A 15,933-nucleotide genomic window follows, 5' to 3' on the forward strand; every position below is an offset into this window, starting at 1 on the left:
TCCTTTTTTTTTTTTTTTTCCTTTGACTCATCAACAAGAATCCAAAGATGAGCCCAGAATGGAGGCTGAAACCTACAGTCCAGAGACCCATTGCTCCCTAAAGTCTAGGATAATCAACTATAATAGAGAAAACAAAATCCTTGCCTGGATAGCAGCCAGGAAGCCAGCTAATCTGCAGCTTTCCTTGCCCTAGGGCTCCTCCTGGCTGCAAGTTTAAGAAGTTATACTGCCGAGTGGTCAACTGGTAGCAACTGCAGGACAGAATGCCAGAGAACAGATTCAAAACCATCATTAGGTAGCTGCAATGGAAAATAGATTTTTAAAAAAATCCCTTATTCTACCATCCTGATATAATAACCACTTTTGAATATTCCTTAATAGTATTTTAATATTTTTCTAGGCCAGGGGTGGTGGCTCATGCCTGTTATCCCAGCACTCTTTAATACCAGCCTGGGCAACAGCGAGACCTCACATCTGAGGAGAAAAAAAAAGCCAGGCGTGGTGGCTGATAATTTGCATATTAAGATCACAAATATACAAATTATAGTCATAATCTTAGTTTAAATATAAACCTAAGTATTTTATGTGCTGATTTTTTCACTCTCTATTAATTATAAATATTTTCCCACACTGTTTTTTTAAATATATTTTTTTGAGATGGAGTCACTCTGTCACCCAGGCTTGGGCACAGTGGCAAGATCTCGGCTCACTACAACCTCTGCCTCCTGGGCTCAAGCAATTCTGCTGCCTCAGCCTCTCAAGTAGCTGGGATTACAGGTGCCCGCCATCACACCTAACTAATTTTTGTATCTTTTCTTTTCTTTTTTTTTTGAGGCGGAGTCTCGCTCTGTCGCCCGGACTGGAGTGCAGTGGCCGGATCTCAGCTCACTGCAAGCTCCGCCTCCCAGGTTCCCGCCATTCTCCTGCCTCAGCCTCCCGAGTAGCTGGGACTATAGGCACCCGCCACCTCGCCCGGCTAGTTTTTTGTATTTTTTAGTAGAGACGAGGTTTCACCGTGTTAGCCAGGATGGTCTCGATCTCCTGACCTCGTGATCCGCCCGTCTCGGCCTCCCAAAGTGCTGGGATTACAGGCTTGAGCCACCGCGCCCGGCCCCTTCTTTTTTTTTTTTTTTGAGACGGAGTCTCGCTCTGTCACCCAGGCTGGAGTGCTGTGGCCAGATCTCAGCTCACTGCAAGCTCCACCTCCCGGGTTCACGCCATTCTCCTGCCTCAGCCTCCCGGGTAGCTGGGACTACAGGCGCTGCCACGTTGCCCGGCTAGTTTTTTGTAGTTTTTAGTAGAGATGGGGTTTCACCGTGTTGGCCAGGATGGTCTCGATCTCCTGACCTCGTGATCCGCCCATCTCGGCCTCCCAAAGTGCTGGGATTACAGGCTTGAGCCACCGCGCCCGGCCAATTTTTATATCTTTAGTAGAGATGGGGGTTTCATCATGTTGGCCAGGCTGGTCTCGAACTCCTGACCTCAAGTGATCCACCTGCCTCGGCCTCCCAAAATGCTGGAATTACACATATGAGCTACTGCACTTGGCCCAATCTTTTTCCTTTTTTTTTTTCTGAGACAGAGTTTCACTTTGCTCTTGTTGCCCAGGCTGGAGTGCAATGTGCAATCTCAGCTCACTGCAACCTCGGCTCACCGCAACTCCACCTCCCGGGTTCAAGTGATTCTCCAGCCTCAGCCTCTCGAGTAGGTGGGACTACAGGCATGTGCCACCATGCCCAGCTAATTTTGTATTTCTAGTAGAGTCGGGAGTTTTGCCATGTTGGTCAGGCTGGTCTCGAACTCCTGACCTCAGGTGATCCACCCACCTCGGCCTCCCAAAGTGCTAGGATTACAGGCATAAGCCACCGCGCCTGGCTAGTTTCATCCTTCCTTTCTCTCTCTCTCTCTTTTTTTTATGGAATTTTGCTCTGATTGCCCAGGCTGGAGTGCAGTGGCGCGATCTCAGCTCACTGCAACTTCCGCCTCCTGGGTTCAAGCAATTCCCCTGCCTCAGCCTCCCGGGTAGCCAGGATTATAGGCGCCCGCCGCCACGCCCAGCTAATATTTTTGTATTTTTAGTAGAGACAGGGTTTCGCCATGTTGGCCAGGCTGGTCTTGAACTCTTGACCTCAGGTGATCCCCTCTTCTCGGCCTCCCAAAGTGCTGGGATTACTGGCGTGAGCCACCGCGGTGGCCAGCTTCATCATTTTTAATGATAAATGTAGTCAGCAATGGTACCATATTTTCATATCCTAGGGTAAGCACATTCTCACACCCACAGAGAAAATCAAATTATAACCAGTTTATTAATTTACTAGAAATATAACTGCCGAGGGTATGGTAACGTCAAGTCACCAGGCTAACACATTCTCTCCCTGTTAGACAGGGACATGGCAGCCAAATCATCAGCAGATTTATGGTGAACACGGAAGCAAAAGAACAGCTGTCAATTGCACAGGTGAAATATTTAATAGTGATAAGCTAAAATCACTGACATATCATATTTACCTTTATAGTAGAAGGACACTTGTTCCTAAGACCTGAGGGTCAGGCAACCTCAGCCTGGCACTGTTTGTATGAAAAGGCCAACCTTCACACTTTGCCTTTTTTTTTTTTTTTTGAGATGGAGTCTCACTCTCTCGCCCAGGCTGGAGTGCAATGGCACGATCTCAGCTCACTGCAACCCCCACCTCCCAGGTTCAAGTGATTCTTCTGTCTCAGCCCCTCGAGTAGCTGGGATTACAGGCACCCGCCATCATGCCCAGCTAATTTTTGTACTTTTGTAGAGATGGGGTTTCACCATGGTGGCCAGGCTGGTCTCGAACTCCTGACCTCAGGTGATCTGTACACCTTGGCCTCCCAAAGTACTGGGATTACAGGTGTGAGCCACCACGCCTGGCCACACTTTGACTATATTATCATGCTGCCATTGATGCATGGCCTAACAGTGACTGAACAATTTCCATGTGATGAGTACTGTTCTAAGCATGTTATGTATCTCTAGTCCAGACACATAATGTTTGCTTAACATTTCAATCCAACTCATTTAGCGTGGAATTCAGTCACAAACTTTTTTTTTGTTCTTTTTTTTTTTTCTTGAGACGGAGTCTCTCTCTGTTGCCCAGCCTGGAGTGCAGTGGTGTGATCCTGGCTCACTGCAACCTCTGCCTCCCAAGTTCAAGCGATTCTCCTGCCTCAGCCTCCTGAGTAGCTGGGATTATAGGCACCCACCACCATGCCCAGCTAATTTTTTATTTTGAGTAGAGATGGGGTTTCACTGGTCTCAAACTCCTGACCTCAAGTGATCCACCTGCTTCAGTCTCCCAGAGTGCTGGGATTACAGGCGTGAGCCACTGCACCCGGCCTCACAGTCACAAACTTTGATTCACAATTTAGTCTCTTAAGTATTTCCATAGAGGGAATGGGATATCCTAAATATGGAATTTCAGTCATTGGAAGGGTATCTACTTGAACAGTAAAATAAGCAAATTTGTACCTGGCTTACTCATCAGTCTACTGACAGCTGGGTTACCATGAGTCAGACTCCAAGAATATGATCAATTCTGGATACACAGGCAAATGAGATAAAATTCTGGATCTGTGAAGCTGACAACCAGATAAAACTGTGGTGGTCCCATTGGTATTGCAATTGAGATCCTATTTGGAGAGCCAACTATACTCCCTTATTCAGAGGTCTTTTAACAACTATTAACGTGCCAGGGTGCTGGGAAAACAGCAGCAAGTAAAAACAAAGTCTCTATTCTCAAGGAGCTTCCATCTAATAGAGCGAAGGCCAACCAAAACAAAAAAGTAAGTATATAACATGTTTGGTGGTAACAAAGCAAGAGAATAATGAGAAAAATAAAGAAGAAAATAAAACAGAGGAAGAGTTTTGTTCTTTTAGGCAGGCTTGTTCCCTCTGACGAGGAGACATAGGAAATGGACCTATATTTGGCATGGCAGAAGCAGAGAGCAAGGGGCAGCAGGGAAAGAGGACAGAAGGAGGGGGCCAGCTCCTACACAACCTCACACATGCTGGTTCAAACTGTGGGTATTAGGAGGAAAGATGAAAAGTCAGTGGGAGAGATGTGAGCAAGAAAACCTGCCCTTTCGTTGGAAAGGAGCACCCTGGCTGCTGGGTGGAGAGCTGGTTAGAGGTGGACACGGCAGAAAGAAGCCAACGGACCTGGTAGTGGCAGTGGAAATGGTGAGAGGTGGCCAGATCCTGGAGAGGGATGACAGGACTGGTAGCTAAGTTGGACGTGGGGTGTGAGAGAAAAAGGATTTAAGGAGGTCTCCAAGGTTCTTGGCCTGAGCCAATGGAAGAACGGAGGTGTCCTTCACTGGGATATGGGCATGGAAAACCACTTTAGGGGGAAAATTAAATGAGTTACAGTCTCTCCAATCTTAAGAAACTCTAACAAACACCTCATTATTTCTTTTAATATTATATGCACCTGGTTTTGTGCTAGCAACTTCATGGGGCACATTTTTGGCCCTCTTACTCTCCACAGGCAAATCTATTTACCTTCTTTCTTCTTGAGACACAGTCTCACTTTGTCACCCAGGCTGTAGAGAAGTGGCATGATCTCTGGTCACTGATCCTCTTGCCTTGGTCTCCCAGAATGCTGGGATTACAGGCATGAGCCACTGCACCCAGCCCTTACCTTCTTTCTTATGATGTAATTTACTTTGAATAATTAAAGCTCCCTCCATGTTTATGAATTTCTACAAATTTATTTAGTTAGTATAAAGAATAATTACTGGGCTGGGCACGGTGGCTCACGCCTGTAATCCCAACACTTTGGGAGGCCGAGGCAGGTGGATCACCTGAGGTGAGGAGTTCGAGACCAGCCTGGCCGACCTGGTGAAACCCCGTCTCTACTAAAAATACAAAAATTAGCTGGCCGTAGTGGCGTGCACCTATAATCCCAGCTACTCGGGAGGCTGAGGCAGGAGAATTGCTTGAACCCGGGAGGCAGAGGTTGCAGTGACCCGAGATCGTGCCATTGCACTCCAGCTGGGCAACGAGGAAAACTTTGTTGAAAAAAAAAAAAAAGGATAATTACTATTACTGAATACATTGTGTAGGGCAATGTAAATTACATCTTTCTTATGTAATTTACTTTGAATAATTAAGGCTCACTCCATGTTTATGAATTTCTATGAACTTATTTAGTTAGTATAAAGAATAATTACTACTACTGAATACATTGCATAGGGCCTGATACTTTTACCTATTTATTTCCTCTTCAGGCCCTGCAAGATGGGGGATGTTGTATACTGATTGTCAGCTTCTTGAGGGCAGAGCCCATCCATGTCTGTTTTGTTCACCATTGTTTACCCAGTGTCTAGTGCAGTATATAGTTGTTGCTGGATAACTGAATGAATGAATCCTGATATTATGGATAAGGAAACTGGCTCAGAGAGATAAAACAACTCACTCCAGGTCACCCAGGTCTTCTGACTCAGACTTTGAAGGCAATGCTTTTCCACTACTCTACTTGACCTTTCACACTGGGATCCAACACAGAACTGAATTATTCAATTAGAGTATAAAACTATGCAACTATTTAAAAAGGGCAATTATGGAGAAATTATATTTATAGAAATGTTTTATGTTGTGCTAAGAAAAGCAGGATAACTATATGTTTATAAGGACTGCCATTATGTAAAACATTTAGACATATGATCAGAGAGGAAGATGTATAAGTGGAAATATAGTAGGAAATGCATGAGAGTGGTTGATTTTTTTCCCTCCGATCTTCAAATGTTGTGATAACCTATTTTAAAATGTTACTTGTAAAACGCGACGTCCAAACACTGTTTACTTACCTTTGAGGGTGTGGTGTAAGAGTTCAAGAGGATTTCCTCTTCTTCTTCCACTTCAATTCTAAGAATACTGGTTAAGAAAAACAATAATCGCCGGGCACAGTGGCTAATGCCTGTAATCCCAGCACTTAGGGAGGCTGAGGTGGGCAGATCACGAGGTCAGGAGACAGAGACCATCCTGGTTAACATGGTGAAACCCCATCTCTACTAAAAAAGAAAAATACAGAAAATTAGCCGGGCGTGGTGGTTGGTGCCTGTAGTCCCAGCTACTCGGGAGGCTGAGGCAGGAGAATGGCGTGAACCCGGGAGACGGAGCTTGCAATGAGCCGAGATCACGCCACTGCACTCCAGCATGGGTGACAGAGTAAGACTCCATCTCAAAAAAAATAAATAAATAAAATAATAATAATAATAAACTTTCATATAAGGCAAGGGCTAATTGCTAGAAGAAATCTAAATATTAGGTAATTTTTACAATTATTATTATTATTGAGATGGGGTTTCCTCTGTCATCCAGGCTGGAGTACAGTGGCCCAATCTCAGCTTACTGCAACTTCCGCCTCCCGGGTTCAAGAGATTCTCCCACCTCAGCCTACCAACTAGCTGGGTCTACAGGCATGCATCACCACGGCCAGTTTTTATTATTTTTTTTAATTTGTACTTTGGCCAGGCAGTGACTCATGCCTGTAATCCCAGGACTTTGGGAGGCCTAGGCGGGCGGATCACCTGAGGTCAGGAGTTCAAGACCAGCTGGCCAACATGGTGAAACCTTGTCTCTACTAAAAAAAATTACAAAATTATCCAGGTATGGTGGCGCGTGCCTATAATCCCAGCTACTCAGGAGGCTGAGGCAGGAGAATCACTTGAGATCGGGAGGCGGAGGTTGCAGTGAGCCGAGATTGCACCATTGCACTTCAGCCTGGGCAAAAAGAGTGAAACCAACTCACACACACATAAAAAATTTTGTACTTTTGGTAGAGACAGGGTTTCACCTTGTTGCCCAGGTTGGTCACAAATTCCTAGTTAGGCTCAAGTGATATGCTTGCCTCGGCCTCCCAAAGTGCTGGGATTACAGGTCTGAGCCACCATGCCCGGCCTTATTATTATTTGTGTTTAAATTACACATGCAACTACAGACAAATTATAAAATGCAACATGCAGCTTGGTGAAAAAGACCTTCAGCAGAAAAGGATACAGCTCTTGAATGGAAACAATGTCTCTAGCTCCCGCATGGCCACTGTCCTTGCAGGCACTGTGCCGGGCTTTTGATAATCTTTTGCTCAGAAACTGAAAAAGAAAAGATAGTGAATACTGTACGTCATAGTCAAGTAATAGCAGAGGTGTTTTCCAAAGCCTTGAGATAATAAAAGGTATTCAAAATATAATCAAAGATCTAACATTCCTCAAAGAATTAAGATACATACAGACTAAAAAGAAAGACATCCCATTACTGTCTATAACACATAACAATCCTAATAATACCAACTATTTGGTGAAGACTTATCACCTGCTGGGTGATAGTTTTAAGTGCTGTATGTCCATTCTCATCTCTTTCTTTTTTTTTTTTTCTTCGAGACGGAGTCTCACTCTGTCCCAGGCTGGAGTGCAGTGGCGAGATCTCAGCTCACTGCAACCTCTGCCTCCTCTAGGTTCAAGTGATTCTCCTTCCTCAGCCTTCCAAGTAGCTGGGATTACAGGCGCCCACCACCATGCCCAACTAATTTTTGTATTTTCAGTAGAGACAGGGTTTCACCATGTTGGCCAGGCTGGTCTTGAACTCCTGACCTTGTGATCTGCCTGCCTCGGCCTCCCAAAGTCCTGGGATTACAGGTGTGAGCCACAGCGCCTGGCCCCATTTAATTCTTATAACAATCATAAAAAATACAGATTATTAACCCCAATGACAGAAGAGGAAACTGAGGCTCAGGAACATAAAGTAGTTTGTCCAAGTTCACACTGGGACTGGAATCCGGGCCTGATTCAAAAGCCCACACTCCTCTCAAGAGATCACAATGCCTCCCCTGTAGAGTAGACATGGAGAATCACATTATTAGTTTGCTTTCATTCTGTTCTTACCTCATGCTCAAAAGAGTTCAGGATCTCTGAGCTAAGGCCAACTTTATGTGTGCTGGTGCAGAAGGCTATAAGCTCGCCTACCATTCCCTCCTCATTCTGTCCATACTGAACACAAAGCTCTACCACTGTAGAAAGAAAAATTGGACAAGTAAAAACTTAGTTCATTTGTCGAAGCTTTCACCTAGAAAAGCAAAAATAATCCTAGTTTACTCAATCGACATTTACTCAGAATCTATTAGTGCCAGGCACTGTTTTGGGCAATGAGAAAACAGAAACATCCTTGTCCTCACAAAGCTCGCTACTGGGGGGAAACAGAAGGGGAAGAATCAGTGGGACCAATTAAAAAGAATCATGGAAGGCCGGGCGCGGTGGCTCAAGCCTGTAATCCCAGCACTTTGGGAGGCCGAGACGAGCGGATCACGAGGTCAGCAGATCGAGACCATCCTGGCTAACACGGTGAAACCTCGTCTCTACTAAAAAAATACAAAAAACTAGCCGGGCGAGATGGCGGGCGCCTGTAGTCCCAGTTACTCAGGAGGCTGAGGCAGGAGAATGGCGTGAACCCGGAAAGCGGAGCTTGCAGTGAGCTGAGATCCGGCCACTGCACTCCAGTCCGGGCAACAGAGCGAGACTCCACCTCAAAAAAAAAAAAAAAAAAAAAAAGAATCATGGAAAGGCCCAGGTGAGAGATGATGGTAGCTTGGATCAAGGTGGTGGCAGTAGAGATGGCGAGAAGTGGCTGGACTCTGGATAGGACTTTACATACTGGAAATGAAGCCAGAGGGATCTGCTAACTGAAGGTATGAGAAAAAGAAAGAAGTCAAGGATGATGCTGATATTTTTAGCCTGCGCAACAGGAAGAGTTGCGTCCCTATTAACTGAGATGGGGAAAAGAGCCGGAGGCACTACTCTGAGGAGAGAGAGGAGATACCAGGAGCTTAGTTTTAGACATGCAGAGTTTGAGGTGCCATTTAGACATCCAACTGAAGACAGTAGCTGTTGAACAAGCCAGCCTGTAGTTCAGGCAAGTGGTGTGGGCAGAGGTATAAATTTGGGAACCATAAGTAAATACATGGGATACTAAAGCTATGAGATCCCAGGTGAGATCACCAAGGGAGCAAGCGTATCTAGAAGGGAGAAAAGATCCCAGGCTTGAGTCTTGGGGTGCCTTAGGGCCTCTGAGGATGAATCCGCAAAGCCTGAGAAGTGGTGACACAAGCAAAGCTTAAGAAAAACTAGTAGTAAGCCAGGCGCAGTGGCTCATGCCTGTAATCCCAGCACTTTGTGAGGCTGAGGTGGGCATATCCCAGCACTTTGTGAGCCCAGGAGTTCGAGACCAGACTGGGCAACATGGTGAAACCCTGTTTCTTTTTTTTTTTTTTGAGACGGAGTCTCGCTCTGTCGCCCAGGCTGGAGTGCAGTGGCCGGATCTCAGCTCACTGCAAGCTCCGCCTCCCGGGTTCACGCCATTCTCCTGCCTCAGCCTCCCGAGTAGCTGGGACTACAGGCGCCTGCCACCGCACCCGGCTAGTTTTTTGTATTTTTTTAGTAGAGACGGGGTTTCACCGTGTTAGCCAGGATGGTCTCGATCTCCTGACCTCGTGATCCGCCCGTCTCGGCCTCCCAAAGTGCTGGGATTACAGGCCTGTTTCTAGGGGCCGGGCGCGGTGGCTCAAGCCTGTAATCCCAGCACTTTGGGAGGCCGAGACGGGCGGATCACGAGGTCAGGAGATCGAGACCATCCTGGCTAACACGGTGAAACCCCGTCTCTACTTAAAAATACAAAAAACTAGCCGGGCGACGAGGCGGGCACCTGTAGTCCCAGCTATTCGGGAGGCTGAGGCAGGAGAATGGCGTAAACCCGGGAGGTGGAGCTTGCAGTGAGCTGAGATCCGGCCACTGCACTCCAGCCTGGGTGGCAGAGCAAGACTCCTTCTCAAAAAAAAAAAAAAAAAAGAAACCCTGTTTCTATAAAATATACAAAACTTAGCTGGGCTTGGTGGCATGTGCCTGTAGTTCCAGCTACTCGGGGGCTGAGGTGGAAGGATTGCTTGAGCCAAGGAGGTTGAGGCTGCAGTGAGCTGTGATTTGCCCATTATACTCCAGCCTGGGTGACAGAGCACGACCCTGTCTCAGAAAAAAAAAAAAAGAAAAAGAAAAACTAGTAGTGTCTAAGAAGCTAAGAGAAAAATGTGTTTTAAAAAAAGAAAAAATGATAAAGTGTCAAGTGCTGGTGCTAATTGCTAATTCAAGATGAGGACTGAAAATTCGGCCGGGCGCGGTGGCTCAAGCCTGTAATCCCAGCACTTTAGGAGGCCGAGACGGGCGGATCACGAGGTCAGGAGATCGAGACCATACTGGCTAACATGGTGAAACCCCGTCTCTACTAAAAAACACACACACACACACACACAAAAAACTAGCCGGCAGGACTGAAAATTCATCACTGGTTTTAGCAAGGTGAAGGTCACTGATAACCTTGAGTAGAGAAGCTTCAGTGAAGTGGTGGCAACAAAAGAACTTACTGAAATGGATTTAAGGAGGAAACATTTAAAGATGGCAAGCCCCCTCCCCCTTTTTTTTGAGACAGAGTCGTGCTCTGTCACCAGGTTGAAATGCAGTGGCGCGATCTCAGCTCACTGCAACCTCCACCTCCCTGATTCAAGCCATTCTCCTGTCTCAGCCTGCCGAGTAGCTGGGACTACAGGCATGAGCCACCACGCCCAGCTAATTTTTGTATTTTCAGTAAAGACGAGGTTTCACCATGTTGGCCAGGATGGTCTCGATCTCTTGACCTTGTGATCTGCCCTCCTCAGCTTCCCAAAGTGCTGGGATCACAGGCATGAGCCACTGCGCCTGGCCAACCCTTTTGAAGTCTGCTTCAATTGGGAAGGAGAGAACTCAAGTGGGAAGTAGGGTCAACAGAGTATTTTAAAGGCAGGACTGGAAGCACATTTCTATACTAGTAGGGAAAAAATCTTGTAGCAAGAAAAATAGAAAATATGTAAGAGAGGAGAATTACCTGTGATGTCCTTAATTGCGTCAGAAGGAATGGGGTTTAGGACTCAAGTGGAGGGCTTGGATTTTGCTAGGAATATGGAGAATTTATTCATTGTAATAGGAAAGAAGGCTAGGTATATGTCACAGATATGGGTCAGTGAGACGTAATGGTGGTTGCTGATGGAAGTTTTCTAATCTTCTATTTTTTTCAGCAAAAAAAATAGTAGTTTGTCAGCTGAGAGTGAGGGTGGGAGAGAAGGATGTTACAGGAGTAGGTGGAAAACAGTCACCTGGAAGATTCTGAAGAGACCAGGGGCCTGGCACAGTGGTTCACGCCTGTAATCCCAACAATTTCGGAGGCCAGGGTAGGCAGATCACCTGAGGTCAGGAGTTCAAGACCAGCCTGGCCAACATGGTGAAACTCCGTCTCTACTAAAAATACAAAAAGCAGGCCAGGCGCGGTGGCTCACACTTGTAATCCCAGCACTTTGGGAGGCCGAGGCAGGATGATCACCTGAGGTCAGGAGTTCAAGACCAGCCTGCCCAACATGGCGAAACTCTATCTCTACTAAAAATACAAAAAATTAGCCGGGTGTGGTGGCAGGTGCCTGTAATCCCAGTTACTGAGGAGGCTGAGGCAGGAGAACTGCTTGAACCCAGGAGGTGGAGGTTGTAGTGAGCCAAGACTGTGCCACTGCACTCCAGCTTGGGTGACAAGAGAGAAACTCCATCTCAAAAAAACAAAACAACAACAAAAAAAGTAGCCGGGTGTGGTGGCGTGGACCTGTAATCCCAGTTACCCGGGAGGCTGTGGCAGAAGAATCACTGGAATGCGGGAGGCAGAGGCTGCAGTGGCTGAGATCACGCCACTGCACTCCAGCCCGGGTGACAGAGCAAGACTCCATCTCAAAAAAAAAAAAAAAAAAAGGTCCAGGCGTGTGGCTCACGTCTGTAATCCCAGCACTTTGGGAGACCCAGGAGGGCGGATCATGAGGTCAGGAGATCGAGAGCATCCTGGCCAACATGGTGAAACCTCGTCTCTACTAAAAATACAAAAAATTAGCCAGGCATGGTGGTGCGTGCTTGTAGTCCCAGCTACTCAGGAGGCTGAAGCAGGAGAATCGCTTGAACCCAGGAGGCGGAAGTTGCAGTGAGCTGAGATCACACCACTGCACTCCAGCCTGGCGACAGAGCAAGATTCCATCTCGGGGGCGGGGGGAAAAAGAGACCAGGGAAATATGGTTTACTGTCAAGAAACATTAAGGTGCCATTGAGGTTACTGATGATCCAAAGTCCACAATTCCAAAGCCATTGCCAATTTAGCTCTACATGAGATGAAAGCAATTGGCATCTTGGCCTGAAGCCTTTACAAATCTGGTTCACATAACTAATTTCTCACAAATCAGGTTCACATAACTAATTTCTCTCATGCTGATTTCATGTTTACCACATATATTTCTGACTATGATCAGGTTTTCCACTTAAGTCTTCTTTTTTTTTTTTTTTTTTTTTGAGACAGGAGTCTCGCTCTTGTTGCCCAGGCTAGAGTGCAATGGCGTGATCTCAGCTCACCACAACCTCCGCCTCGCAGGTTCAAGCGATTCTCCTGCCTCAGCCTCCTGAGTAGCTGGGATTGCAGGCATGTGCCATCACGCCTGGCTAATTTTGTATTTTTAGTAGAGACAGGGTTTCTCCGTGTTGGTCAGGCTGGTCTCGAACTCCTGACCTCAGGTTATCTGCCTGCCTCGGCCTCCCAAAGTGCTGGGATTACAGGCGTGTGCCACTGCGCCTGGCTAGTCTTCTTTTAAAAAGAGAAGGATGGAGCGCGGTGGCTCAGGCCTGTAATCCCAGCACTTTGGGAGGCCAAGGTGGGTGGATCACTTGAGGTCAGGAGTTTGAGAGCAGTCTGGCCAACATTGTGAAACTCCTTCTCTACTAAAAATATAAAAAAAAAAAAATTAGCCGGGCCTGGTGGTGGGCGCCTGTATTCCCGGCTACTTGGCAATATGAGGCAGGAGAGTTGCTTGAACCTGGGAGGTGGAGGCTGCAGTGAGCCAAGCTCACGCCACTGCACTCCAGCCTGGGTGATAAAGCAAGACTGTCTCAAAAAAAAAAAAAAAAGAGAGAGAGAGAAGGCACTGGGCATGAAGACAAAGTATTCTGGTTTCTGAAACGAATTTCTCACCATAAATTAACATGTTTCGTTCTCTTTTTATATATAAGAAGTTCAAAGTGTTGAGTGGTTAAGGCAGGTGCACATTCACACGGATTCTAGAACTTCCTCATCTCCCGGGCTTTGCTTCAAATGACTCCTTACACTGATCTATAGCTTGACCAACACGATGTACCCGTATGATGCAGCACGGGACTCCACGGCAGGACACCTGGCTTCACAGACAGCTCAGGCGATTAGCTTTCCTTATCTGTTTCTCCATCTGTAAACAGAGGGAGCCAACAAGCTCCCTAAAGCCCCTTCCACAGCTCAAATTCAATTTTAGGAATCCACCTCAAGGGATTCATATTTGCACAGACCACCAACAGCTCGGATAAGAGAACTGATGAATCAGCAGAGGTTTAAGGTGTAGGCTGGAAAGGGAGGAGCCAAGAATAAAAAGCTACATTTCAAAACCCCCACATCTCTTGCTTCGTTACCGGGGCCTCAACAATTTCCAAACTCAGGTGCCACCGGGGCCTAGTCTCGATCTAGCACATCCCATTTCCGCCTTTCGAGAACTTCGAGTTGGTTTAAAATCGTGCTGCATATTCGTATTTTTGATTTGGCATCCAAGCGGCACCCGGTGGGCATTTCAAAGTGCCCACATCCTAAATCTCAAAACTCAGTTTGATTCTTCATCTCACAGCCACCGAGAACTCCGCTCCAGGGGAGGGGGAAATTGGAAGCCCTCCCCTTTCGGTTCTAAGCGCCGAGGAACTCGGGCGAGAGCTTGGAACACGGCTGCGGGGCGGGAAGGGGTGCGGGACTCACATTTCTCAATTAGAGCCTCCTCGCAGTCTAGGCCGAAGATCTGCAGCTCCTCCGCCAGCTGCTGGGGGGATGCGGACATGGTCGCCCAAGCCAGGGGCCGGGGAGCCGGCCAACCCAGCTCCGACCTGTGCCCAAGAAACCCACGGGCCTGGCGAGCGATGAGCGCCTTTCCCTCTTATCCTTCCACCCTCTGCGGACCGTGACAGGAGGTGACTGGCCCAAGCAAGACCTCAGACCGTCAGAAGGCCCCGGCCGTCGGTCACAGAGAAATACGTTTTTTAAAAAATGATGGGGTGGCCCCCAAACGCCCTGAATGGAGGGAGCAGAAATCTCAAGAGGACGCTTTCCTGGAGAGAACGTCCTGCTTCCTAAAAGCTACCGCTGAGTTTTTCAGTGACGGTGGCAGAACAGAGTGGCCGGGAAAAACCCGCCAAATGGTTTGTGCAGCGCACGCATGCGCGAAACCGGGAGCCAACCCCAACCCTTCCCCTTGCTTTCCCCGGCTCATTCCGGGACCCCACGCGCGCACGCGCGGCCCAGGGCGCGTGCGCATCACCGGGCGTGTGGGCGTCTCTACGCACGCGCCTGGAGGCCAGCGAGGCTGCAGCTGCGCAGTTCTTTCTCACTGGGCGAGAAAGCCGGGTATGACCCGCAACGCCTCGGGGTTACCTACACGGAAACTGAGTCTGTGTGCGGATACCTGTTTTCTGGGCATCGGCTGCTCGGTGAAGCTCAGTGGCGCATGTTCGTCACCCTTTTGCCCTGTTCCGTGGTGCGCATGCGCTGTCGTGCGCGTGCCTTCAACTGTCTCAAACTTACTGTACCCCCTTCTCCATTCCCCTTGTCATCTCTGCCTGTTGTGCCCTTGGTTCATCCTAAAAGAATGGCTTCAGTGAGGAATCTGGTTGCCATGGTTATTATCGTGATTATCACCGTGGTGCCAGCCACAGTGATGGGTATATTTTCTGAATCTGGGGCATTTTGGGGGATATGGGGTGGGAAAGTGACAGATAATTTAGTTGTGGACACGTTAAGTTTGAGTGCCCCTGGGATTTCCAGGTAGAGATTCCCAGTGGGTGACTGGAGGCTTGGGAGTGAAGGTAGGTCACTCAAGGACAGAGTTTAGGGGTAAGATGAGAAGAGGGTTCTCCCCTTAAAATACATCCTAATTCTTTGAGCCAAAAATCTCAACCGTAGGCGTCATACTCTGCTGGTGGGATGGTAGAGCGTTTCTAGAAAACAATTTAGCAATATGTATCAGGAGCCTTAAAAATGCCCATCCCAGGCGGGTGCGGTGGCTCACGCATATAATCCCAGCACTTCAGGAGGCCGAGGCGGGCGGATCACTTGAGCCCAGGAGTTCAAGATCATTCTGGGCAACATGGCGAAACCCCTTCTCTACAGAAAATTAGCCGGCGGTGGTGGCGCGTTTCTGTGATCTCAGCTACTCCGGGGGTGAGGCAGGAGGATTGCTTGAGTTCGGGAGGTCGAGGCTGCAGTGAGTCATGATCGCCTCACTGCACTCCAGCCTGGGCAACAGAGCAAGATCGTGTCTCAGAAAGCAAACAAAAACTGAAGTACGTGTGACCTCTAGTCAGCCAATGACTGCTTGGCTGTATTTTGAATTTAGGCCTAGTTAGCCATTCTGGATCCATCATGAACCTCTTTTAGGGTTCACACCCTTAAGCCTCAAATGTTTACTATCTGGCTCTTCATGGAAAATGTTTGCAGTTTCCCACCATCAGCAGTAACCAATGGATAGCAAATGTGTTACATACGTATTTTTCCCAACCTTTTAGCTTTGTGTGTGTGTGTGTTTTTTTTTCTACACAACATTGTACAATTATTTTCCTGTATGGGTTTTAGGTTTCCTGCTTTGTATAATAAGGTATCCTCGACCTAAACTTATGAAAATATTCTTCTAATTTTTGTTTTATTAATTTTACTTACGTTTTGCCTTTAGTTTGCTAATCCACCTAGAACTAACCTTATTTGTGATGTGAGGAAGGATTTAGCTTTTTTTTAATTCCTGACAAACA

General features: G+C 47.3%; 1 protein-coding gene across 2 annotated transcripts in view; it reads right to left on the bottom strand.

Annotated features, from left to right (window-relative positions):
- The window catches only part of POLA2 (DNA polymerase alpha 2, accessory subunit), a 37,698-nt gene extending 23,085 nt beyond the window's left edge, over nt 1-14,613 (bottom strand). The window contains exons 1-4 of one of the 2 annotated variants that reach the window (XM_033204366.1): nt 14,595-14,613; nt 7,909-8,033; nt 7,028-7,119; nt 5,836-5,893 (exon numbers count right to left, since the gene is read on the bottom strand). In XM_033204366.1, coding sequence (XP_033060257.1) covers nt 5,836-5,893; nt 7,028-7,119; nt 7,909-7,992 — 234 coding nt within the window. In that variant the 5' untranslated portion in view covers nt 7,993-8,033; nt 14,595-14,613. Of the gene's footprint in view, nt 1-5,835; nt 5,894-7,027; nt 7,120-7,908; nt 8,034-13,894; nt 14,506-14,594 lie in introns of those variants that run through there. The other variant, XM_033204365.1, reaches the window with a different exon arrangement.
- Nucleotides 14,614-15,933: the final 1,320 nt, after the last annotated feature.

This window comes from Trachypithecus francoisi, unplaced genomic scaffold (genome assembly GCF_009764315.1).
Source record: "Trachypithecus francoisi isolate TF-2019V2 unplaced genomic scaffold, Tfra_2.0 Lachesis_group8, whole genome shotgun sequence".
In the NCBI taxonomy this organism is placed as follows: Eukaryota; Metazoa; Chordata; class Mammalia; order Primates; family Cercopithecidae; genus Trachypithecus; species Trachypithecus francoisi.